This window comes from Lasiodiplodia theobromae (assembly GCF_012971845.1).
Source record: "Lasiodiplodia theobromae strain AM2As chromosome Unknown scaffold_16, whole genome shotgun sequence".
Taxonomy (NCBI): domain Eukaryota; kingdom Fungi; phylum Ascomycota; class Dothideomycetes; order Botryosphaeriales; family Botryosphaeriaceae; genus Lasiodiplodia; species Lasiodiplodia theobromae.
Genome location: NW_023336366.1, coordinates 207,283 through 231,046, shown reverse-complemented (window position 1 = coordinate 231,046; position 23,764 = coordinate 207,283). Strand labels below are relative to the sequence as shown.

General features: G+C 56.8%; 8 protein-coding genes across 8 annotated transcripts; 3 read left to right on the top strand and 5 right to left on the bottom strand.

Annotated features, from left to right (window-relative positions):
• Positions 1 to 62: 62 nt before the first annotated feature.
• On the top strand, positions 63 to 2,374 carry LTHEOB_5731 (Peroxisomal membrane protein pex17; the record flags this gene model as incomplete). The annotated part of the gene is made up of 4 exons (XM_035514909.1): positions 63 to 136; positions 184 to 718; positions 773 to 1,256; positions 1,308 to 2,374. 4 exons carry the CDS (start codon positions 63 to 65, stop codon positions 2,372 to 2,374), a joined length of 2,160 nt encoding a protein of 719 aa, XP_035373423.1.
• A 958-nt stretch (positions 2,375 to 3,332) lies between these two features.
• LTHEOB_5730 (uncharacterized protein) lies at positions 3,333 to 4,401 on the bottom strand (the record flags this gene model as incomplete). Its single annotated transcript, XM_035514908.1, has 2 exons — positions 3,333 to 4,147; positions 4,284 to 4,401. 2 exons carry the CDS (start codon positions 4,399 to 4,401, stop codon positions 3,333 to 3,335), a joined length of 933 nt encoding a protein of 310 aa, XP_035373422.1.
• Positions 4,402 to 4,804: 403 nt separating this feature from the next.
• Positions 4,805 to 6,832, bottom strand: LTHEOB_5729 (Electron transfer flavoprotein beta-subunit protein; the record flags this gene model as incomplete). Its single annotated transcript, XM_035514906.1, has 3 exons — positions 4,805 to 6,311; positions 6,371 to 6,469; positions 6,525 to 6,832. The coding sequence occupies 3 exons, from the start codon at positions 6,830 to 6,832 to the stop codon at positions 4,805 to 4,807; spliced, it is 1,914 nt and encodes a 637-aa protein (XP_035373421.1).
• A 1,870-nt stretch (positions 6,833 to 8,702) lies between these two features.
• LTHEOB_5728 (Rnp domain protein) lies at positions 8,703 to 10,032 on the top strand (the record flags this gene model as incomplete). Its single annotated transcript, XM_035514905.1, has 4 exons — positions 8,703 to 8,938; positions 8,989 to 9,280; positions 9,335 to 9,631; positions 9,685 to 10,032. 4 exons carry the CDS (start codon positions 8,703 to 8,705, stop codon positions 10,030 to 10,032), a joined length of 1,173 nt encoding a protein of 390 aa, XP_035373420.1.
• A 1,125-nt stretch (positions 10,033 to 11,157) lies between these two features.
• On the bottom strand, positions 11,158 to 13,694 carry LTHEOB_5727 (Translation elongation factor; the record flags this gene model as incomplete). The annotated part of the gene is made up of 2 exons (XM_035514904.1): positions 11,158 to 13,626; positions 13,683 to 13,694. The coding sequence occupies 2 exons, from the start codon at positions 13,692 to 13,694 to the stop codon at positions 11,158 to 11,160; spliced, it is 2,481 nt and encodes an 826-aa protein (XP_035373419.1).
• Positions 13,695 to 14,319: 625 nt separating this feature from the next.
• On the top strand, positions 14,320 to 16,230 carry LTHEOB_5726 (Vacuolar protein sorting-associated protein vps17; the record flags this gene model as incomplete). The annotated part of the gene is made up of 3 exons (XM_035514903.1): positions 14,320 to 14,769; positions 14,826 to 15,279; positions 15,329 to 16,230. The coding sequence occupies 3 exons, from the start codon at positions 14,320 to 14,322 to the stop codon at positions 16,228 to 16,230; spliced, it is 1,806 nt and encodes a 601-aa protein (XP_035373418.1).
• A 671-nt stretch (positions 16,231 to 16,901) lies between these two features.
• LTHEOB_5725 (Homoserine o-acetyltransferase) lies at positions 16,902 to 18,687 on the bottom strand (the record flags this gene model as incomplete). Its single annotated transcript, XM_035514902.1, has 2 exons — positions 16,902 to 18,412; positions 18,651 to 18,687. The coding sequence occupies 2 exons, from the start codon at positions 18,685 to 18,687 to the stop codon at positions 16,902 to 16,904; spliced, it is 1,548 nt and encodes a 515-aa protein (XP_035373417.1).
• A 3,070-nt stretch (positions 18,688 to 21,757) lies between these two features.
• Positions 21,758 to 23,461, bottom strand: LTHEOB_5724 (Cytochrome p450; the record flags this gene model as incomplete). The annotated part of the gene is made up of 3 exons (XM_035514901.1): positions 21,758 to 22,708; positions 22,765 to 23,186; positions 23,239 to 23,461. The coding sequence occupies 3 exons, from the start codon at positions 23,459 to 23,461 to the stop codon at positions 21,758 to 21,760; spliced, it is 1,596 nt and encodes a 531-aa protein (XP_035373416.1).
• Between the last annotated feature and the right edge of the window lie 303 nt (positions 23,462 to 23,764).

The following is a 23,764-nucleotide window of genomic DNA, read 5'->3' as shown; positions in this document are numbered from 1 at the left end:
GCGCCGTCACATCCTCCGCAAGCTCGCCGCAGCTGCTCCACGAACCATCGTCGCTCTCCACTATGCCGGCTGACCGATTGCTCGAGACCCTTTTGCGGTCTCTCCAGACATGGACCGACCAGCAAGATACGCCCAGGTAATACCCGAACCCACCACTTCCTAGATGAAGCTAACACAGCTCAGATTGCTCGGAACTGCCGCGTCGCTCCTCACCACCCTCACGAACCCGCTGAACATCCAGCTTCTCGTCTCGCAGCTTCTATCCGCTCCAGCAATATGGGAACGCCCCGACGGCCTGCGCACCTGCCAGCGCGTAATGGGCCTCTTCCACTCCGCTTGTCTCGCCGTCCTCCAGCATGAACGCGACGTGAGAGAAGGCACGGCCAAGCCGCCACTGCCGGGACAGATGCCAATCGGCGGTGGCATGCCAATAGAAGAATGGGCTACAGCGGTCGTCAGAGGCGCCGATGAGCGGTCTCCGCGGTGGAAGCATCTGTTGGTTTTAGGAGGACTGCTGCTAGGATCCGGCGCCGAAGAGGACTGTCGGTTGCCGTCTGGCTTGGAAGCAAAGCTCCAGGGTGCACTGGTGCAAGCAACCAATCTGGCTCTCATAGACGTCAGGGACGGCGATGAGCTTGGGGCCCACTGTATTGCGCTGGTACTCAATCGCATCTTTCCTGTCTTGTCAGAGGCCGAGAGGGCCCAAGTTGACTACGACGTAAGTTGTTGAGCCCTTGTATTCCGCTGCTGACCCAAGCTAACGGGCTGTTAGCACTTGCTACCAGTCCTTATTGGAGCTGCTTTCTTCAGCAATGAAGGCTTCCAGTCCGCTTACTTCCTCGGCACCGTGGACCCTGACGTCGTGGAAGAAGCAGGCCAAAAGCTGAACTGGTCGGCCCAGTCGTCTTCATTCCATCAGATACAGCGCATCACAACCCGTCCGTTGATGGCATCCATGGGGCCCTACTCTAGACTCGTCTCGCATACAGTCGAAAATGTTCGGGATCCTTGGCTAATCCAAACAATGATGGACGACCTCGCCGGATTCGCTCGAGCGCTCACTCTTCAGTGGCGCCAGAACAAGCTCTCTACTATTGATCTCTCTGAAGAATCACAGCACCTACATCTGGAGACCATCCGGACTACAGCACCCCTACTTTGGAGGATCCTCAAAAACGCCCTCTTTGCTACCGTAATAATATTGAGGGGCACTTTGGGACGGATGCTTGGAGATAGTGCGCTGGCTGCGGACAGCGGTGAGTAAACCATTCTTCAGAAGCCCTGCACTCCATACTGACTTCTCTCAGTTGCTCCGGTCATTGTGACACATGCGCTTCATATTTTGCGCAACCTTTATTTCATAACCTCTCGCATTGGTGCCCATGCCTTCTCCCAGCACACATTTGTGTATCTGTCTGCCATGGACATTCTTGCGCAATACCCTCTCCAAGCAGATGCGTTCCTCAAAGCCATTCGACCGGCTACTCTTGGAAGCATTCCAAACAACCCTCTAGACCGTTGTCACGATCTTTTCTTTCTCAATACTGCAGAGCACTTCTCTCTAGTCCTCTCTCCTCAAACAAACGAGGACCTGCTCGTCTCTGCAGCAACGCCATATCTCAGCACCGGAGGATCACGCCATCTTCTTCCACTCTTCGAAGCCGCCCACAGCGTGATGCTCTCCGTCCTCTCCGCACCTTCGTCCGCGAGCCAAGTCGCTGCCAAACACCTACCATTCTACGTATCATCCCTCTTCGCCGCATTTCCCACAAACCTCTCCCCTCGTCAATTCCGCCTCGCATTCAAAACCCTTCTGCGTGTCACGGCACCGCCCTCTCCGCTGTCCTCCTCCCAGCCCGACCTCCCCGCCATCCTCTGCGAGCTTGTCCACCACCGCGCCCTTTCCGCGCCATCGACACCGCTCCCCACGGCCTCTATCACACCACCAGCCCCGAACAATGCCGAGGAAGTGCCCGAGGGCGAGTCGCCGTTGAGCGAGCAGGCCGTCCTCGTACTTACGCTGCTCGACGCGTTGCCCATCCTGCCTGTGTCGCTGCTTGAGGAGTGGCTTCCACTGTGCGCGGAATTGGCGAACAAGGTGGAGGGTGAGGAGTTGAAGAGCGTAGTGAGGAAACGTTTCTGGGAAGTCTTGGTGAGTGGGGAGATGGACCCCGAGAGGAGTCTGGTCGCTGTGGCGTGGTGGAGTACGCGAGGTGGGAGGGAGAGAGTTTTGTTTGGTGGTGAGGGTGAGGGTGGAACGGACGCGGCAGGCAACGAGGGAGGCAGGGAGAAGTATCTAATGAGCGGTGCGCTACCTGCGAGAGGGGTCGTTGAGGACTTGGAGGAGGGAAGGCCAAGGGAGAGTAAGCTCTGATTTGATCAAAAGAGGGTGAGTAACGGCAGGGTGTGCTGTGTCTGGGATATTGTTGGTTCCTCCTGTTGTTTTGTTTTAGTGATACCAGATCAATTTGCAGTCAGCTTTGAGTTCTTTGTTGGGACACATTGACCCTTGACTACAGATCCTTTTAGTGATTCTAATGGAGTCTTTCTTCGTAAGGGGTTCTAATTGGGCTACACTCCTCGAGATTTCTTGCTACTCCTTCTTAATTTCTCTTTCTTTTTCTCAGTACTTTCACGGCATGTCTGACTTCAAGAGCTCAACCTGGACAATTCCAATCCAATCGCTCCAGTCGACAGAACATGATTTAGCTTCTCGAGATTTAAAGCACCCCATCACCGCCATTTCAGCTAAAAATATGTTTTTCGCCACCCAAAGATTCGCCCACAATCGCGCATTCAATACTTTGAGCGAACCTGAATTCATGCTCCTCAGACACCCCAAAGTGCCGCCTAATCGACCGACGACCTCCTTATTAAGCTACATAAAACGCCTTCACGAAACCCAGGGGCAGGGGGTGGAGCAAAGCGCATCCTCCCAAGCAGTGCCCTACGAGTATCTGGAATTCGCGCAGGACTTACAGAATCATCAACGCGGAATGGATATCTTCCTTACAGCGAAAGACAATAACCGGATGATGAACACAGACCTTAAACGAACATCATTTCTCAGACCATTGATTTATTGTTAAGGTGATCCACATACGCAGAAAAGGAGGAGCCAGCTAGATTGGCAGTGCGTCGTTTAAGCAGCCAACACGGCTACGGCTGGAACCACTTCTTCGTTCCACTTCCGTTACCCAGATAAAAACCCCGCCGAATATCATCATACCCTCCCACGGAGCTCCGCTGTGTATCATCCAACCCCCTTCATCCACTTTCCTCTCTGACTGCTGGGGGATAGCGGCGCGTCGTCCCGTTGTCCGAATAGTGCATCAAGTCATCACCCTCACCCTCCCCTGCTTCAAGCCCCACCGCATCATCAGCATGATCTCCAGCCAGGCAATTTCCGTATTGTGCACCAGACCCATTCCCTCCATGAGGTAGTTCCTCGGCGTCAGCACGCAGCGCATCACGCCGACCACCTCAACCGCCTCGATGCCGTACCTCCGCGCCACCGTCGCCTCCCTGTCGCCGCCCTCCAGCTGCGGAAGCATCTTGATGACCTCGCGCCACGCGCGCAAGTACTCGTTGCTGCGCCAGTGGGTGCCGACGTCGCCATACGCCCAGCGGTCCGCGGCGATGCTGCGCACGACGGGCTCCCACTCGGGCGGCGGGTGCGCGATGAAGTTCCTGTCGAAGAGCGAGAGGGTGAGGATGCCGTTGACTGGCGTCGGCGCGGCCGCCCACGCCGCGAAGGCGCCCAACGACAGCGGCGCCGCGCCCCGCGGCTTGTACTGCTCCAGCCAGGCCTGCTCGACGAAGCGCATCTCGAAGCGCACGGTGCGGTTGATCAGGTAGAGGTTCTGCATGTGCAGGTACGACGCCACCTCGTTCCGGGTGAAGAATCGGCGGCGTGGTCTGGCCTGCAGGAGACGTTCGATGCTGGAATCTTCGCGTGCGGTCGGGGTGAAGTGGCGGATCTGCCTGATGCGAGTGCTGCGGGAGGATTCAAGTTGGGCGACGTAGGAGCCATTGTCTGGGCTCATGGGCGCAAGCGTGCTGAGGACTAGGTAGAGGATGCGCTGGCGCAGTTCCGTAGGGAGGCCCATGAAGGTGGGAGTAGCGGCCTTTGACTTGGTGAGGATATCTACGTTGATTTCATGAAGTTTAGCAACGTAATATGGGCGCTGATGGTGGAGTTACGCATGATGTTGTCGGACGCGCTCGCGTGAGCGGTCTGTCCGTATCTTCTAGCTGCAGGTTTGCGACAGCACTCTCAATACCTTGACTATCCTTGCTGCTTTCATTGCTGTCCGACATCGACGACGAGGTACGGAGGAGGATGTTGTCAGACTCTTTGGCGGTCATGGCGCTCTCTGGCGACGTGCTCGTGAGCTCCATGTTTGGTCAAATACGCTCGGTGCCGGCGCGCCGCAGCTAAAGAATCAAGTAGATGTAGGGTGACGGGTCATGGATGTTGTTAGATGAACGGCGTTGTTCTGCTTGGGGTGATGGGTGTACTACAGCACCCGACCGGCGGCGCTAACTACCGGTGCTCACAACACTTCTACTAAAATTTGCAACCACGAAAGCAATTGCCTTCACCCGCTCTTCCCTCGTGCACCTGATGTACGCGCATCTCTTAAGTCAATTCTCAACCTATCTCACTTCGATTTCCACAGCATACTACGTTAAATTCCCATCCGTCCCTGCAAGTTAGAATTCCATTTGATATCCAGTCTCCAGCTCACTTCCCATGATATTTCGCACACTTTTCACTTGCACAATCGCGATGCTAAAGCCTCTACCAGGTCTCCTGTCTAAATCTTCCCGCTTTGACCATTCCTCTCAACGTCTCCTCTGCCTCAGTCTCACTCATCCCTCCTTCGTGCTTGATGACATCCTCCAGCGCTCTCCTCACCGCCTCCGGCATCTTGCCTGAGCTCCCGCACAAGTAGATCCTCGCACTCTTCTGGAGCAAGTTCCAGATTTCCTTGCCATGCTCGCGAACGCGGTCCTGGATGTATATCTTCTCTCGCTGATCTCGCGAGAAAGCTGTGGCGAGCTGCATCTTCTGCTTCTCCGTGCGTTCGCGCATTTCGTCTGCGAAGAAGAAGTCCGCCGCGGCGTTACGGTTGCCGAAGAAGAGGATGGTGTCGCCCAAGTTGGGCGCAGCACTGCCAGTGTCACCCTGGCGGAGGAGCTCCTTGCCTTGAATGATGGAGCGGAGAGGCGCAACACCAGTTCCCGGCCCGATGAGGATGGAAGGTGCCTGCAGATCCTCGTCGGAGAGACGCATTGCGCCTTCGATGAGTTGGACGCGAAGTCTCTGCGCTGGCTTGAGCTCGCTGAGGTAATGCGAGCAGACGCCCCACCTGGTGCGCTTGATGACAGTGCGGTACTTGACAATTGCGACAAGGAGAGTGACAGTGCAATCGGTAGATTCTGGATCTAGTTTTGTCAAGTCGGCACTGGCGATGCTGAATTGGCGGGGTTTCAAGGGAGGGAGTATGCCGAGGAGATACTGGTAAGGGATCTTGACACTGGTGAACTCCTGCAATACCTCGAGGATGCTGCGGCGTGGGCGAGTGGCGTAGTCAAAATAGTCGTCGATAAGCTCGGGGTCGTTTGGCCTTGCAAATTCCAATAGACGCTCTTTTTGGTCCGGATCAGATGCAAAATGGGCAATCAGAGCGAAGAATGAACGGCGGGGTACAGCCATTATGTCCAGGTGGTTGGTGAGAATGCCGAAGAGGGTGTTGTGAAAGGGAGCACGGCCCAAAGGATGTTCGCGCGGGGGGTTACTGTCGAACTGTTCCCAGTCATATTGAACATCCAGAGGTGCATGTGCTATCGATCCGTAACCCTGCAAGTCAATGAAATGTTGGACATCCGAGGGGAAATTCTTTGGGTAGAGCTCAAGTATGTCGCCAGGACTGTAAAACGCCCGGGGTTTTTCTATGACGTTGCCCTTTGCATCTGCCCGCGGTATTTGGCGCGGAAACCTTATGTCAATTCGTCGGACATCCTGCCAGTGGTCCTCAGGTGTTACGCGCGTGTTTGATACGACTTCAGCGGGCTCGTGGTCTGGTTCCGTGCTAACGTGCGTGCAATCGAGATTCGAGAAATTCTCAAGAGTCTGGATTGGCTTTTGGGGTTGCTTTTCTTCATCATTCTCATGGATTTTCAGAAACCACCTCGGTTTAAGGAACGTATCGTCGGCAAGCGGCTTTACATCCGATGAAAGTGGGCAGGTTTCCAGCAGTTTTTCTCGGAGCTTATCTACCCATGGTAGAAATGTAGCATCAACACTTCGGGCAGCTGCGATTAGCGAAATAAAAGCTGAACAGTTCAGGAGCAGATGACTTACCCTTCCGGGTGCTGCTCGTCTGCTTCGCCGGCTTCAATGAGACGTTGAGCGCCGAGCTGTTCTATGCGGTTGCCCAGTTTCCGGTGAGCCCAATTAAATCTGATAGAGGAGATGAGCACTACGATTGCAGTCTTTCAATTGCAAGGGGACGTACTGGGGATACGAGCTGTCGCCCAGTCCGAAGGACGTGAAGATACAGTTTTCCAGGCAGTTTGCTGCTAGCTTCTTGCTTCGTAGTTTTCGAAAGAAAAGTTGAGCATTTCTAGGCAAATCCCCTTGGCCGGTTGTTGATATGACTATTAGAACGACTGAGGCGTTTTTTAGGTGTTGTGGGGCGAGAGCGTTCAGTGGCTTGATCGTGGTCCAAATGTGCAGCCGGCGAGTGAGCTGGCTCAGCTGGACAGCAAGCTCCTCTGCATTTCCGGTCTCAGAGCCATATGTCACAAGGGCGGAGTGGGCCATGGCGGCGAGATGGAGCTGGTAGAGATGTCACTGTTCTTTTTTGGTGTTGCGGGCGACATCAGGCGCAAAGATCGGCCTGGAGCCTGCGCTTTTGGGTTGGCGGCGGGGCAAATCAGTGCGAGGTCGGACTCCGGCGGGGCACAATTTTGCTCTCGCCAACCACTGCGCCTCCACACTATGTAAAGCCATCCTGAGCGTAATTCCTGGTCGGTTGCACTCGTTCTTACCTTTAATTCATCCTGGGAAGGCTGTTACATGTTCATTTTTAGCCGTAGAATTAGCGGAGGGCACAAATACGCAAAGGCTATTTTTTTTTTTAGAAGCTGTGAAGATCATTGTGGGACACTGTGCGACTGCCAAACGGCGGACAACGCGATAGCAGCCAGCGGATGTGATTGATCAGATACAGACGCTCAGACCTCAGCCAGAGAGCAGCGAACGGCGCAATGGAAAGTACCCGATTTGGCTGCCAACGGTCTCTAGATCACGGGCGGCTCGGAAACCATGTCGGATGTGGAAGTTTTTGCCACTTAGGCTGATCTGCAGGCACAGGCATTTCAGCCTTAGAAATGGGGAGGGATCCTCTCTGACATCAATGATCGCTGCAGCATTCAAACCTTGGTGCACTGCACCGAATCCTCCGCGGAAGCTTTCCCGAGCGTCAATGGCAAAAAGCAAGCTGACTTTTGGCGATCGTCTACGCGGCATTGCTAGCCGCGGCGGCAAAGGAAAACGGCGCGAGGCCCGTGGCACGCATATAGGCTAGACTCCCCAAGAGTTCCAGAATTCAAAATTGCGTCGCCAACGGTGGCGTGGGCGTCGGCGAAGATTGCGACGGAGCAGATCTCCGGCAGCTTTTGTGGAGCAGGCGGAGTGGAACACAGGGCCCGTGCCTGAGGCGCCGGCAACGCCTGCTGCTCCGCCGTCGCCGCCAGCAGCCGTCGACGAGCTGCGCGAAGGGCCGGCGGTGGTGAGCAGGCGCCTGCTGGGCCTGCCAATGTTCTGCCGCGGCATTCGCTCCATTTCCGCCCGCGATCGGAATGTGCCAGCAAGCGTGCCAGCACTGTCGGCGGCCGCCCGAGGCGGTAAGCAAGCAGCCAGTAGCAACGGGAGGCCAGCGGCAAAGGGGCGCGGCTGGCAGACTGCCGCCCCTGATGGCGCGCACAAGGGATGCGGTTGGGCGAGACCTCAAGCCAGTGCTGCTGTGCATTGGTGGGTCAATGGCGCTGTGTAGGCGCGTGGTGAGAGCGCGCACAGCAGCGCCTGCTGCCTTTGGCGCCGTCCTGCTGCCTGCAGGGCGGTTGGTACCTGCTTCCGCCCAGCCCGCTCCGCCAGTCGTTGGCAGCGGCGGGTGGGCGCATCTGGAGGGGCAGTCGCGCGCGCATGGACGGCGGGCAGCGGACGGCTTCCGCTGGCGGCCGCAGGCCCCAGCACGCACGCGCAGCCGGGCGCACTGTTGGCGCTCGCTCTTGCACTCACCGCACTTCGCTGGGGCGATGACGCTGGCAACTGGGGTGTGGTGGGCGGCAGGGATGCCGGTCACGGTCGCCCGATGCGGCTAGCGCCTTGTCCGGGCGCACCTGCGGCGGAGGGCCTACAAATTTCGACATAGCAACGCCAGCACCACCTCCCTTTCGCACCCCGTCAAACACCAAACAAGCCAGATCTCCCTCTTGACAAAGCTCAATCTCCAGCTTTCGGGCACTTAGCTTCCCACTCCAACCTCCCTCGTCAATTTTCCCACCACTCCAGGCGGTCATCGACAACCTCTCCTCCCGCTCCAGAGCCTCGACCAGGACACCCCCAGCTTTCGCAACCCACACGGTCTTCACACCCGCGCTCGTGTCATCCTCCATACCGTCCAGCCAACATGTCCGCTCCTGAAGTCGATAGCGCCACCGCCCAGATGGCCAACACCACCCTCAACGAGCCCACCGGCACTGCCGAGGGCGCCAGCGTCGGTGCTGGCGGCGACAAGCCCATCAACGCCTCCGAGAACGAGGCTGTCATCGCCAGCGCCGCTGAGGGTCGGCGACTCTACATTGGGAACCTCGCATACGCGACCACCGAGGGAGAGTTGAAGGAGTTCTTCAAGGACTACTTGGTGTAGGTGGCCTTTTCGACGACGCCGCCCCGCAAGCTAACGCCACGTGCAGCGAGTCCACCTCCATCCCGACCAACCCCCGCACCACCCGCCCCGTCGGCTACGCCTTCGTCGATCTCTCCACGCCCTCTGAGGCCGAGCGCGCCATTACCGAGCTCAACGGCAAGGCCATCCTCGACCGCAAGGTCTCCATCCAGCTCGCTCGCAAGCCCGAGGCTCACGGTGAGGGCGCCGCCAGCGGTGGTGAGGGCGCCAATGGCAACGGCAACAACCGTCGCCGCACTTCCACTCGTGGCCGCGGCCGCGGCCGTGGCCGTGGCGGTCGTGCTGCCCGTGGTGGACGCGTAAGTGCAACCTTTGCCCGTGGGAGCCATCAGCTAATCTAAATCTTCCCACAGTCTGACGAAGCGGCGCCTTCCAAGGAGGATGGAGCTACTGAGACTCCGGCCGCTGCTGACCCGGCCGCGAGCGCCCCTACGAATGTACCTGGCCAAGTTATTCCCCTGACCGAAACGACAAACGAAGCGCTCACCGCTGAGAAGGGTGCTGAGGGCACAATCACCGTCAACCCGTCGAAGACCGGAAAGACCCACGTCCAGAGGGAGCGCAAGCAGCGCGGTCCGCCCGAGGATGGCGTTCCCTCCAAGACCAAGGTCATGGTCGCCAACCTGCCGTACGACCTGCGGGAGGAGAAGGTCAGAAACCCGATCGATGTTGTATCTTGAGGTCGAGTACTAACTGTTTGCAGCTTCTCGAGATCTTCAAGGACTACCAGCCCCAGTCCGCCAAGATCGCTCTCCGTCCCATCCCCCGCTTCATGGTCAAGAAGCTCCAGGCCCGCAACGAGCCCCGCAAGGGCCGTGGTTTCGGTTTCGTCACTCTCGCTTCGGAGGAGCTGCAGCAGAAGGCTTGCACCGAGATGAACGGCAAGGAAATTGAGGGCCGCGAGATCGCCGTCAAGGTCGCCATCGACAGCCCTGGCAAGGAGGACGAGGCTCCCGATGCTCCCATCGAGGGCGCCCCCGCCACCGAGGAGGCCACTCCTTCGACCGCCGAGGGTTCTGCCGAAGCCACCCCCGCTGCCGCCTCCACCTAGGCAACCCGCTGGGAGGCAAAAGACTGCCGCGACTAGTGGCGTCTTTTACACTTTTCCCTCTTATGTATCGATCACGTCTCTTTTGCACGAGGTCTTTTAAGGAATGGGAAAAGTTCTTTACGATTCTGTTTTCTTGATTCCGAGGGAGTTCGAGCGAGGCACGACAGGCATGAAAGTCGTCTTTCTTTGAACCTTCTTCCTTACGATTGATGGGTAAAGGATTTCGACTTTTGCATGCCCGCAGGCCGGGATATGGCGAAAAGCAACAACACGATGACAGAAATATTGAATAATATAATCTTGCAAAGTCCCTTTTCGCCCTTTTGTCTTTCTCTCCTATTCAAGAAGAACTTGATTCGGGTCTCTTCTCACTACTTGATTCTCTTCTATGTCTGTAAAACTAGCACTTTTTTTCCTTCTGCTTTTCCTCTCGATGACGGCCTTGGTATTTGTTCCCCCAGTGGAGACACAGCCTTTTGATGAAAGTACGCGATTATGACAAAATGAAAAAAGTTCTTGCCTTCCACCACAAATCACACAGCAGCCTGTGCCATCATTCTTGTCTGCCGGGAGCTGAGCGCGGAATGCTCGTGACAGTGACATCAGCCAAGACATTGTAGAAACACGTTTAGCGCGGGAACATTGACCTCATGTCGGACTAATTCCGTCCGAGATCGATTTCAAACCCGCCCAATCAAAGCGTTGGTCTGTCAGCTCAAGTTAGATGAGACCGTATACCATGATCGCCGCGGCAATTCGGCTACGATTCATGTGTAACCTTGGCTATATTGAGCGTCTCTGTTTACATTTTATGGGAAAAGATGGACTAGATTAGTGGATTAAGTTGATTCAACATTTCAGAAGGATTGACTGACTACATGAGGAGTGGAACAGAGCCGTACATCTACCGTACGTACAAGCATGGTTGTCAAACAAGAAGATATCTCTAGAAATACAATATCGAATAAAAGAAAAATTTTTGAATTTTCTCACCTCCGTCTCTTTCACAATATAATACTTCTCCCTCTTCACCCATTTCTCCCAATCACCATGATATTTCTTTAATTTTACACAAACTCCTCAGCATACGGAGTTTCTTTCCAACTTCAAAGTGTTGGACAGAATCTAATACCCGCCTCCCCTCAGCTCGGTCAGCACCGCCCTCAACCTCGGCCCGGACACACGTTCGAATCGATCAACGCTCATGACGAAGGTGCCGCGGCCTTTCGTCAGGCTGCGCAGGTGCCGCAGGTAGCCCACCATTTCCTTCAGCGGCACGCGCGCCGTGATCTGCCGCTGGCGTTCGTGGCTGCCGCCCAGCACCTCCCCGCTCGAACCACCACCGCTGCTACTGCCGAAGGGGTCTGGCGGCGCGTAGATCTGTCGCGGGTCGATGAACGGCAAGTCTTCCTCATCGGCACGAGACGACGTGCTGCTGTCCGGGGCCGTGAAGGCCGACGACGACGACGTCTCGAACGAGGTAGGTGAGTCTTCCTCGTCGAGGGACACGACCTGCCCGCCGCGCGCGCTGCTGATGTCGTGCACGACGGCGCCGAGGTCGCGGTCCGGGACGGCGATGGCGACGCGCATGACGGGCTCCATCAGCGCGTTGCCGTCGGCGCCGCTGCTGGTCGCGGCGGAGCGCAGGGCCGCCGCCACGGCCTGCCGCGCGGCGCCGGACAGCGCGGCGGGCGTCGTCTCGGGCGTGATGTGCGTGGCCGGGTCGAGCGTGATGGTCACGGCCGTGCTGTGCAGCGGGAAGCGGTGCGTCGGGCCCCGGGCCAGCGCGGCCGAGGCGCCCGTCGTCAGCGCGGTGATGAGGGTGGTGAACGGGAGCGTGTCGGGGAGGCCGGGCGTGTCCGGCTCGACTGATCGGCCGGCGGTGTCGATGGTGGGGTGGTGGATGACGAGGCGGTTGTGAGAGTCGAGCGGGAGGATGGTGGTGTGCGGGTCATCCTCCGTGTCTTCGACGGCGGCTTCGGAGGAGGCGAGAGGAGAGACGCTGGCGGTGCAGCCGGCCCGCGCGAGCTTGCCGCCGACCTCGCGTGAGAAGAACTCAGTGCTGGGGCTGGGGCTGGTGACGACGGCTTCGCGGTAGCCGATCTCGATTGAGCCGGTCGAGGCTTTGGCCTTGAAGTCGTTGAGGAGCCTGTCGCACGCAATCTCCAAGTGCAACTCACCCATGCCAGCCAGGTGCGTCTGCCCGCTCTCCGGGTCGAGTGTGACGGACAGGCTGGGGTCTTCACGGAGAAGGACGGAGAGCGTGTCCGAGAGATGCTTTTCTTCGGAGAGGCTATCCGGCTCGACGCTCGTGAAGAAGACGGGCGGAGGAACGGCGATGGGCCTGAGCTGGAGAGAGTTGATGGGTGCGGGAGGGCCGTGTTTGGGATTCGCACCAGTGTATACGATGAGCGTGTCGCCAGTGCGGGCGTGCTTGAGGCCTGGTATCACACCGATCTGGCCGGCGGGGATTTCGTCGACCTCGACGGCATCGTTGGCGTACATCTTCAGCAATCTTGGTACCTTTTCAGTGAGGCTAAGATTTGTGTTGAAGAGAAGCGTGTTCCGCGTGAGTGTGCCCGAGTAGACGCGGACATAGACCAGGACGCCCCGTTTACTGTCGTTGACGACCTTGAAGGCTAGTGCACACGCCTGCAGCTTGGACAGCTGTAATGTGTCTTGCGTCTTCGCCTTTGCAGCGTTCTTTTTGTTACTTTGCTGTGTACCCTTCTGGGCAGCAACAGCAAGCTTTCCACTGAGAAGGTCGTTTAAGCCTCCACTGGTAGATCCAACCTTGACTCCAGCATCAGGACGCTCCTCAGGCGACGGAAGGAGGTCAACGACAGCATCGAGAAGTGGCTGGACTCCAATGTTGCGGAAGCTCGCACCGGCGAATATGGGGATCACCCGTTGCGGGCTCTGAAGAGTACATCTTCTGAGAGATTCAGTGATGTCCAAGCTCGGTATGGCAAGATGATCCTCGTCATATTCAAGGAACTTTTCGACCATCTCATCGTCATGCTCGCTCAGAAGCTCTACCAGCGCAATTCGTGCCTTCTTTAACTCGGCCGCCAGCGAGGGGTTGACATTCTCCATTTCCTTCAATGAGTGCAACTTGACGGTCTTGCCGTCGCCGCCTTCCTCCCAGAGCATGCCTCTCAGATGCACCGCATCACCGACACCGACCAGCTTCCCAGTCCCATCTTTCCACCAAGGGATCTGGCATACGGCGGGCCATCCGTGCAGCCTGACGCCAATCTCTTTGATAGTCCGTTCAAAAGCCGCTCCATCGCGGTCGAGCTTGTTGACAAAGATGATGCGGGGGATCTGATATTGGTTGGCCTGCTTCCAAACCTGCTCTGTTTGGGCTTCGACACCAGCAACTCCGTCGAGGATGCAGACTGCACCGTCAAGGATACGAAGGGATCGGAGGACCTCGAAGGTGAAGTCCGCGTGACCGGGAGTGTCGATGAGGTTGATGTTGTGCGACGAGGTTGATCTTGGCAGCGTTACTTTGCCACCGGCGGGGGATGAAGGCGCAGCTTGATTCGGATTGGCGCTCAGCGGTGGCCAGTGGAATGATATGGCAGCAGACTGGATCGTGATTCCGCGTGCTCTTTCAGCTGGTAGGAAATCGGTGACAGTCGAACCCTCGTCGACATCTTGATGCAGAGTAAGCAGGTTGGCGCCAAATGGACACAAAAGGATGAAGAATATTGGAAAGAAGCATAAACAAACGAAAGGGAATGTCGGATGATTATAGGGAAAAAGGAAATACCCTACCTCCCAATCGCCGGGTAAAACCACTGTAGTAGAGCATGCGCTCAGTAGTGGTTGTTTTACCCTATTCACAATCAATAAAAAGGCAAAGACAAGAGCCATTGACAGGCGTACCGCATCAATGTGGGCTATGATGCCAATATTCCTCGTCCGCTGGAGAGCATTCTCCAAGGCGGCGGTGCCCGGCTGGGCGGCATGGCGCGACACCGAGACGTGAAAGGCTCGCGCGCAAGCTACATTACGGACGCGAAGGCTGGCTCGCCATGCGTGATTCAAGATCATCCCAGCGACAATGGCCGACACTGCAGCGGGTGGATGTTGTTGGAATGCAGCGAGATGTGGATGAAGACGTTTGACGAGGTTAAGCCGGTTTAGGCAGGGATGGGCGAGGGCCGATGTTGCGGCCTGTCAGCCAAGACACAGCTCCAGCACCTCCAGCATTGCGACTCCTCCGCACATCCATCCCACCCTCCGCACCCGCACCCGCCCCAATCTCCCAGCGGCCCCATGGACTATTCGGTCGCCGAGTCAGACTCGCCCTGGGCTTCGTCGCCCCAGGCCCACCGCACCGGCTTCGGCGAGAATGATGTGCCCTCAGAGCCCCTCCCGCCGCAGTCGCCCTACCACGATGCCCATGCCGCCGCAACCGAGCAGCCTTTTGCCGACGAGCCCAGCCAGGGCGGCCCGACCACCCTCGCCCACGAGGGCTTCCAACCCCCGGAGGGCCATGACTACCCGCAGTCTCCTCAGCGCCAACACCAGCCCGACCACCAGTCGCAGCAGTATGCCCAATCGCCCGACCAGCCTCATGGCCAGCAGCAGCCCCGCCACGAGCCCCAACGCTACCACGGAAGCCAGCGCCAGCGCCAGAATGTCCCGCAGTACAAACTGCACGCGAAGGTGACGGGCCTGGAGCGGACCGGCCGGAAGGACCCAATCCTGCGATTCGACGTCTACGTAAGACTTCTTCCTGCTGCCGCCGGCGACAAATCTAGTGACATGATTCCGTACAGACAAACTTGCCCAAGTTCCGCACCACTCAATTCCGCGATGTCAGGCGCCTCCACTCCGAATTCGTCAAGTTGCAGGAGCACTTGATCTCGGCCAACCCAGAAACCTTCGTGCCCGCTGTTCCCCCGGCAATTACTTCTGCTGGCGTCGGCACCGATGAGGACGAGGCGCGCGTCAAGGCCTCGATACAAAGGTGGCTCAACGTCGTGTGCAGCAACGAAGTTCTCATGCGCGATGAAGAGATGGTCTTCTTCGTCGAAAGTGATTTCGGTTACAGCCCGGTCGTTAGGCGCAAGCAGCCGGCCACCGGTGTGCGACGCAAATACATCAAGCAGTTCGCACCACCGCCCGATGACACGCCGGAATTGGCCGAGGCCAGACCTATCGTCAAGCTGTTCTACCTCCACACCATGGAGTCGGGTCAGAAGGTTGACAAAGTGGTCAAGCATCGGAGAGGTACGTACCAGCCAAGTGGTTTGGAGTAGTCGACGCTAACTTTAAGAAGCTCTTGGTCTGGCCGAGGGCGAGCTGGGAGTCAAGCTTGCACAAATGCACGTCCAGGAAACTCACCCTGGCCTCTCGCACGCATATCGCCGGATGGGGAAAGTGATTCAAGCCGTCGGAGACTACCACGCCGCCCAAGGAACTGCCGAAGCTACCACGATTGGAGACCCGCTCAAGTTCCACTCGGACGACGCCTTCATTGTGAAGGAGACCCTTACAAACAGGCACATCCTTCTGCGCGAGCTCCTGCAAGCTCAACAAACCACTCGCTCGAAGCTCTCGGCCGCCGACCGCCTGAAGGCCAGCTCGTCCGTGCGCCGCGACAAGGTCGACGAGGCCATCTCGGCACTTGATGAGGCGCGCAGTCACGAGCAGTACCTGGGCACCAAGTGCGCACGGGTGACGGCCAACCTAGTGCAGGAGCGGCGCAAGTGGTTCGCGCGCACCTCGGCCGACATGCGGACTGCCATCCGCGACTACGTGTTGCGCCAGATCGAGGCGGAGCGGCGTACGCTCGCCACGCTCGAGCAGGTCCGCCCGGACATCCGCGCCATCGACGCCTCTGGCGGCCTCTCCCGCCTCGGCCGCGAGACCCACCACCCCCATATCCGCCGCTCGAGCCTCGCGTCCTCCCAGGGCCCCAAGGGTGATGCTTGGAGCGGCGTCCCCCGCCGCCCTGACGGCCTTGGCCGCAGCATCAGCGGGGCTGGCTCCTTCAACAACCCGCCCTTGCCCGAAGAGGACGACGAGGAGGAGGACGACGGTGAAATCTTGCACCGCAAGCGGGCGACCAGCGTTGCTAAGCCCGGTACCGCCATGAAGGGTGTGTTGACCGCGGATGAGGACGATGACAGGGTGGACGCGAGAAATGCGGCGAGCAGGCTGGCGACGACGACATTCTAATTGGAAGAGAGGGTTGAGTAAAGTGGTAGCAGTGGGTTGAAGGAGGGTGATCTGTTGCCTGCAGACGGAAGGGATGGATGACATTGGAAGAATATTCCTCTCGTCTGTGGGCAATCAGATGGCGTAGGTGGGGGAATCAGCGGGATGTGTGTTACTGTGTGCATACTGGACGGTCGGTCGATTGATGGATTGATGGATGATGAGATGGGACGGGATGGAACCTTTTCTGCGTTTTGATATATTAAAACACCCCCATTTTTAGTATTAAACGTTTTGTTTCCCAGGTTTGTTTTCTCCGAGAGCATAGCATATCTGCATGAAAGAATGAATGGGTATGGTAAACTCTTTTTCCTAATCACAGCACCAGCATTTTCGAGCGATCACAGTTGAGAAGGATTTGAACAACTAGAATGAGATATTGTTCAGATAGTTGAATATCTTTGCTACTTCTTTCCTTTCTATGCCGTGTTGGAACAACTAAGCCCTTCTGACAAGAATATAAGACAAAAAAACCTTCCATCTATTCTAGACAACGTCTTATCACAACCCCAGACCTTACAGCCTACTCCTGACACTAACGACAATATCGTTACCATGCCTTCCCCACCCAGTTCCGTCAATAAAAACAGGTCCGAGGAAGTCACATGAGTCGGATAGAAGAATTCGTCTGCTCACCAGGCCGTGATGTCCTCCACCTCTGCCTCTCCGAAGGTGCTGCTCTTAGTGACGCCCAAACCGTCGCCGTCTTGGATGCCGACGTCCTTGGAGGGGCTGCGCTCCATGATATCGCGCAGATGCTCGTTCAGGAAGGCCAGCAGGTGACCGTTGACCTGCTCGAACTCGAGCAGGAAGGCGTCGTGGCCCTCGGGCGAGTCGATGGTCTTGAGTATGGCGTTGGGGATGGCGGCGGCGAGCTCCTCCTGCTCGGCGAAGGTGAAGAGGCCGTCGGACTGGATGCCGAGGATGAGCGTGGGCTGAGCAATCTGCGAGAGCGCGGAGCGGAGCGAGGTCGCGGAGATGGAGCCGGTGCTGGACTCGAGGTTTTCGGTGACGTTTTCCTCGATGCGGTTGCGCGAGACATCGTGAGTGTCGAGCTTGCGCGTGATGGCGATGTAGCAGTTTGCGTCGAAACGCTTGATGAACTTTTCGCCCTGGTACCGCAGATAGGATTGCGCGCTGAAGTAGGTAGGCGTGCGCTTGGCCTTGTTGCGAATTGGACCAGTGAGGTTGGTCGGAGGGGCGGGCGAGGTGATCCTGCTGATCTCGACGTCGGTTTTCGCAGCGGCCGGGAGGGTGGCATTGGCGGCGGCGGCCGTCAGGTCGACGGCACTGCCAGGGCGCGAGCTGCGCGGGGAGCGGGCGTTCTTGTGGCCCTCATTGTGGATGGCCCAGTGCTCGTTCATGAAGGCTGAGGGGTGCGGCTTGCGGTTGATGTTCTGCGGGCGCGAGGGGTCGGGCGTGTTGCGGCCAAATCGGGATTCAAACGAGTCGCGGCTGCGGTAGGTGAGGAGGGCAGACATGCGCGCGGCGGCCAGGCCGGTCGATGGCGGGTCCTCGAAGGCGTAGTAGCCGTCGTCGTACTTGGGATCGCTATAGATACTCTGCCGCTGGGCCTCGCCCCAGCTGATGCCCCACGCGCTGTAGCGCGCAGAGGTTGCAATTGGAATGATGCAGCGCACGTAGTCCTTACCAAAGTAGGCAAATTCCAGCACCAGCATGCCGCCCATGGAGCCGCCAATGACGGCGGCGATCTGGCGCACTCCCAGGTCATCCAGTATCAGCTTGAAGAGGTTCACATCGTCGCGGACCGTGGTCAGCGGGAACTCAGGCCCGTAGAGACCCTGCTCCGGATCGCCGTCCTTGTTCGTGACAGGGCTGGCGCTGCCGTAGGGACTGCCCAGGCTGTTCAGGCACACGACGAAGAAGCGCGAGATATCGAAAGCCTTGCCCGGGCCGCCTAGCAGCGGCCCCCACCAGTCACCAACATCGGCGCTGCCGGTAAGGGCATGGCAGATGACCATGGCATTGTCGGCGGCGGGCGAGAGCGAGCCGTAGGTTTTGTAGGCGACGGGAACATTGCGGAGCTCGACGCCGGACTCGAGCGTGAAGGACGGGACAATGGCAATTTGTTGATCGGGGATGAATTTAGCGAAAGGGTTTTCCGGCTGCTCAGTCACTCGTTCTGTGAGGCCAATGGGTTAGTAACGGCGTCTGGGAGGGACGGTCGATTGAGTCATCGCGACAAGAGGAACAACCGGAGGCTCTTTACGCGGAAGCTGAGGACCATTCGCATGCAAGCGTGCGCCGGTGATGGCATAGCGGGAGTCCGCAATGTTTCCCGAAGCTCAGAGCAGCCGTGGTGCCCTCCTGTCGCAATGCTCTCTCGACCGACATGGAATGACTGTTCCGGAGAAGCGTACGGTACTTGGAGGATCCGTTGGTGTGTTGGATAGTCATGGCGACTGGTAGCAGAGGATGGGGGTCTCGGAGGAGTATGGCGAGTAAGTCTGTGTGCAGAAATCTTCCATGCCGCGGGCGACAGGGAGAAGAATGCGGAGCGTGGGGATGCGAAGGTTTTGGTGGGTTTTCCGCCGAAAGAAAAGAACTGGGGCCAATGCAATGCACGTCCCCCCGCCGCCGCGCCATGACGTGCGAGGGGTCGCAGGCAATCAGACGGCGCCGCTCACGCCTCCGCTCCCCTCCATCCACCTTGGCCTCCGACTCTATTTCGTCCGCTCCCGTATGCTCCCTGACCAACCCCCGCCTCCTGCGCTGCGTCCGGGCCCATAGATAATCGCCAGCGCTGCTCCGTGCAGCAGATGAGAGATGAGGACGCCCCCACTGATGACCCGCCTAGGGCACAGACCAGAGTGGGCCTCCCTCAGTGCCCCACGAAGATGTGAGTTTGGGTCAACCACGCGATATATTTTTCAGCGCGAAAGTTTCAGAGGAGTCCAATTCTTTTGTTACCAGCCGTGACTTGAATAAGAGCTGGATTAAGAGACAAGAAGCAACTCAGAAACTAGTCACAATAATCTTGGTGGCTACCCTTTCGGAATCACTTCGATTCTTATCGGGTAGGTTGACGCTGTAAACGCCAGTTGGCTGCATGCTGCAGCTTCTCAGAAGATTTTTATAGCTAGTACTAGCAAACACGCTTTTCAAAGACGCCGGCTCGGCTGACTGAGCCCCCTGACCCTCAAGTGATCGTGGAGAGATGGAAGCCGTTTTTATTAGACCTTGACTCGAAATCCAAGGGCAGCGACGCAACAAAACCAACAAAGGATTCTATTCCCACATACAGACATGAGCCATTTCTGAGCTAGAAAAGAAACGCTTGGCTATAATCCATGCCTTGGCCATTGGGAACTGAAAAGTAGACAGGGCGAGAGCGGAGCGGCGGACTGATTGGCAGAGTAGCTTTTCTTTTAGTGTTGCTACTGCAGTAATACCCAATACATACTACTAGACACTTAGACGATTAGGTTTGAGCGAAGGAGAGGACGTTGTGGGTCTCATGGGGTTTCAGGTAGTGGTGGGGAATAATCCACCAGCTAACTCGGCCGGAGATGTCTCAAGGTCTGAACCTTGTTGAAAATCGGTAAATTCTCAAGCATGCATGTCTCCGCAGTCTCAATCTTTTAGTATAGCCACCTTCACACGCCGTAGTGCACACCTATGAAGTGTCATTCACAAGGACCGATCCATAAACAGGCAGGAAAAGCGACCACAAAAACTAGTCCAGATTATGCGAAGAACGAAGAAGGCAAACCTCACTTGTTTGAGGCTCAACTCATATTGCTCTAAAATATATATCCCTGTTACGCTACGAACACCTAGTGTAGTCCGGTCCCAGCCACCCTGCCATGTGTGGGCACGTTGCATACTCCCGCCCATGGTACCATTCACCCGCCCTACAAAAAAAACCATACAAAGCAAATAGTAGGAGCTCATAGTACTCAACTTAGCACCAAGGAAACTCTACGTGAATGAAGATCATCATTTATCACCCTCCCTTCAAGCACCAACTACGACTCTCCAACACCATAAGAACCTTTCGCTTGCCCTGTCTTGCTTATTTCGATGGTGCTTCAACTCTCAGATCTGGTCAACCATTACCCTATACGATATAGTATCGCTAAATACCTCACTACGCGAGAGCTCCGTGCTATTGCTTGCACGTCCAAGGAGAACTACGATCACGTTGTGGGTTCACGGCCGGAGATTTTCGCCAGCCTCAAGAAGTACACCATATGCGAGGGTGATTTTGTAGGGGCACATCGCGTTCCCCTCAAAGAAGAAGTTGGAGAGCTCAAGATTCACCTTCGCAACCCGTGTCTTGGCCGCACTAGGACGTTCTGCGAGCAGTGTGGTGCTACAGTATGCACGAACTGCTGCTGCGATACATTCAGATATGCGATCCTGCGATGCGGTAAATTCGGCTGGGTGTTGTCATGCAAAGATCCTAATACTATGCAATGCTGCGAATACTTCTTTCATGTGTCTGCGGAAGGCAGAATACAAACCCCCAGCCTACACAGAAACACGAATCACTTCACCGAGGATCAAGCCAAAGGCCATATTTGCCCCAGATGTTTCGTCAAAAATGTCAGGCTTAAATTCCGATCTAAGAGTCTTAGTAAAGAATGGCCTTGGCTTTAGATTTACCTAGTATGCAGCTAACTTCGTGAGTTTCACCGATATGTGATTGGAAAGTCCTCGGACTTACTGATGGTTGCACTAGATTCATGAATGTCATTTTGAATATGTTACAATCATTCTCCCACTGTAGCAGGTGTGGTAATTGAACACCTGGCTGGCTGCATGTCAAAGGATGTGGATTGGCCAAAAGCCTGAGCCGACGCATCTTAATGAACAGAAGTTGTATTCGCAGAGCGTTGCAGATGATAAATAAATTCGACATCTCCGAAGCTTTTTCACTCGGAAATCTAGCCCATCATCAGATAGATAATGGTGCAAGGTCTTCAGGGCTCATGCACATACTTCAACGTGGAAGCAGATGTGCAACCTTGAACGTCCAGATGTGAATCATCTCGAAAATACTATCAAACGGGGTGGTTCTGGGTGGTGCAATTGCGTCAAGACTAAGGTTAGTTTAAGTGTGTATGATGTGTGTCGGCTGCCAGTCTGACCTCGTATGCACTCTTTGATAATATGGCCGGTTTACTTTTCGACAAGAACCTCACGTTTGAATCCTCGATTATTTAGGTAATTAAATCTCACGTCTAGATATATTTGCGCTAATTAGGTCTCACAGCTACATCAGGATATTCGCTTCAGCTGCCTACGGAGGAAGAGTGCATCACCTTCCATGGAGCACAAAGGGCTCAAGTCTTCCAGGGCCTATGTTAAGGGGAAGCGTATCTTAATCTACAATTGAAATCAATAGACGTTTATTCAATCTACAACTTTTCTTATGCCATGATACATACCTGATCTATATCACATCCGACACTTTCCGCCATCAACACAACAATAAACCCCATAAACACTCATCTCTTCTCTCTCACTTGCCTCTCCTCACCAGAACCCTCACGCCCTTACTCCCCACTCTCGGCGCCGGATTGAACCAATCATGCGCCACCCGCACATCCTCCACAGATGTCTTCCACAGCTCCATCTCCAACCCGGGCCTCAACAGCGCCGCCAAAGCCAAATACATCTCAGCGTACGCCAAGTTCATGCCAACGCACTGCCTCGTCCCCTTACTGAACGGAACCAAGAAGCGCCGCATGCGCGCCAGCTGCTCCGCCCTGGCCCCCTCGTTCCCGGTCTCTCCCTCCACCTCCTCCAAGAGCCACCGCTCAGGCTTGAAAGCCGCCGGCTCGGGGAAGATGCGCGCGTCGTCGTGCAGGAACATCTGGGTCATGCTGACGGGCGTGGCGGGCGGGATGATGGCCACCGGCTCGGGCGCGTCGGGCACGCGCAGGGCGGCGTCGGGCGAGATGCGCGGCAGGCGGTGGCTGACGCCGTAGCTGAGGCGGAGGCCCTCGGTCAGGACGGCCGAGAGGTAGGGGAGGTGCTCGAGGTCAGTCCATGTTGGGGAGTTGGAGTTGGAGTGGTAGAAGAGGGGAGCGAGTTCGGCTCGCGCGCGGGTGAGTTTGGAGGGGTTGGCGAGGAGGTGGTAGAGGGTGGTGGCGAGGGTGTGGGCGGTCGTGACGGTGCCGGCGCCGAGCAGGGTGAAGGCTTCTTCGGTGAGGCGCGGGGTGGTGAGCTCGGAAGGGGGCAGGTGGTTGTTTGGATTGACGACAAGGTCGTAGAGGATGGTTGGACGGGTGTCCAGGGGCTTGTTGTTGCTGGCTTTGATCTCTTCGATTTGGGCGGTGATGCTGTTTTGCACGTTGAAGAGTTCTCTGGTGAGGGGGTGAATGATGGAGACGAGCTTTTGCGGGATGCAGGTCAGGACGGTGTAGAGCCATCCGAACTGCTTCATCAAATGTGTGCCTCGACTGAGATCCTGATAAGTGGCAGAGTGTAAGCATGCAATTCCTCCCAATTGTCGGCAGAACTTACGAGCATCAGCTTATGCCATCCTGGATTGAAGTCCTCCGCATCCAAGAAGCCGTAGCGCTTTCCAAACGCAAAATCACCAATGACATCAGCGCTCAATGCCGTGAAGGCGTCAGTCAAATTCACCGGCTCCCCGGAGTCAGCGGAACGCTCGAGCCGGGCTCTTAGCTTGTCGATGTGCAGCTGGATGACGGGCTCAAGACGGACGACGCTTCGCCGGGAAAAGAACGGGTTCAAGGCAGCACGGCGTACGCGATGCAGCTCGTGCGAGGCCGTGCCCACAGCGGCTTGCGTGGTGCCAAACATCTTGGCCGACCACGTCCATTTCTCGGTGCGCCGGCCGCTGGCCGCCGACGCGTACAGCGTGTCGTAGAAGCCCGGGACGTTCACGTGGAGTTCGTACGGGTTGATGCGCACCACGGGTCCTGGCGTAGCTGTTTCAGCCAAAGCAGTGCCAGATCTAGAATTGCTGTTTACCATATTGCGCATGCATCTCGGCGATTCGCCATGTGTACCGCCCAGAGCGCACTACATCGTAGTAGAACTCGTACCAAAACGTCAACGCTGCGAGCCGCGGGCCGGGGAAGTGAGCAATTGGGCTCAGATAGAGACGATAGACAGCGCCGTAAGCCAGGTACGCCACCAGCAGCCCGGCTGCGAGGATGAGGGAAGGGTGCGCGGAAAAATTAGGCGAATCCATCGTTATCTCTCCATAACAGCGGCAAAGACAGACCAGCGCGGCGGATCAGACTACCCCAAGGCCAGAGAGGGAAGGGAGAAGAAAAGGAACGGAGCTGGAGGGGAATTGGCACGTGAAAGTCGTTGGTATCATGATGTGAGCACGACGCGATGATACGAGCGCCGCGTTTCCGGAAAGCTAAGCCCGTCCCAACAGGTGTCCCGGCGCGGCTGGGAAACGGAAGCTGCAGGGTCCTGCCAGTGTAAGCCTCTTTCCACCGCTTGAACCCTGTGGAGTTGCCGGGACACATTGAGTTTCGCCATC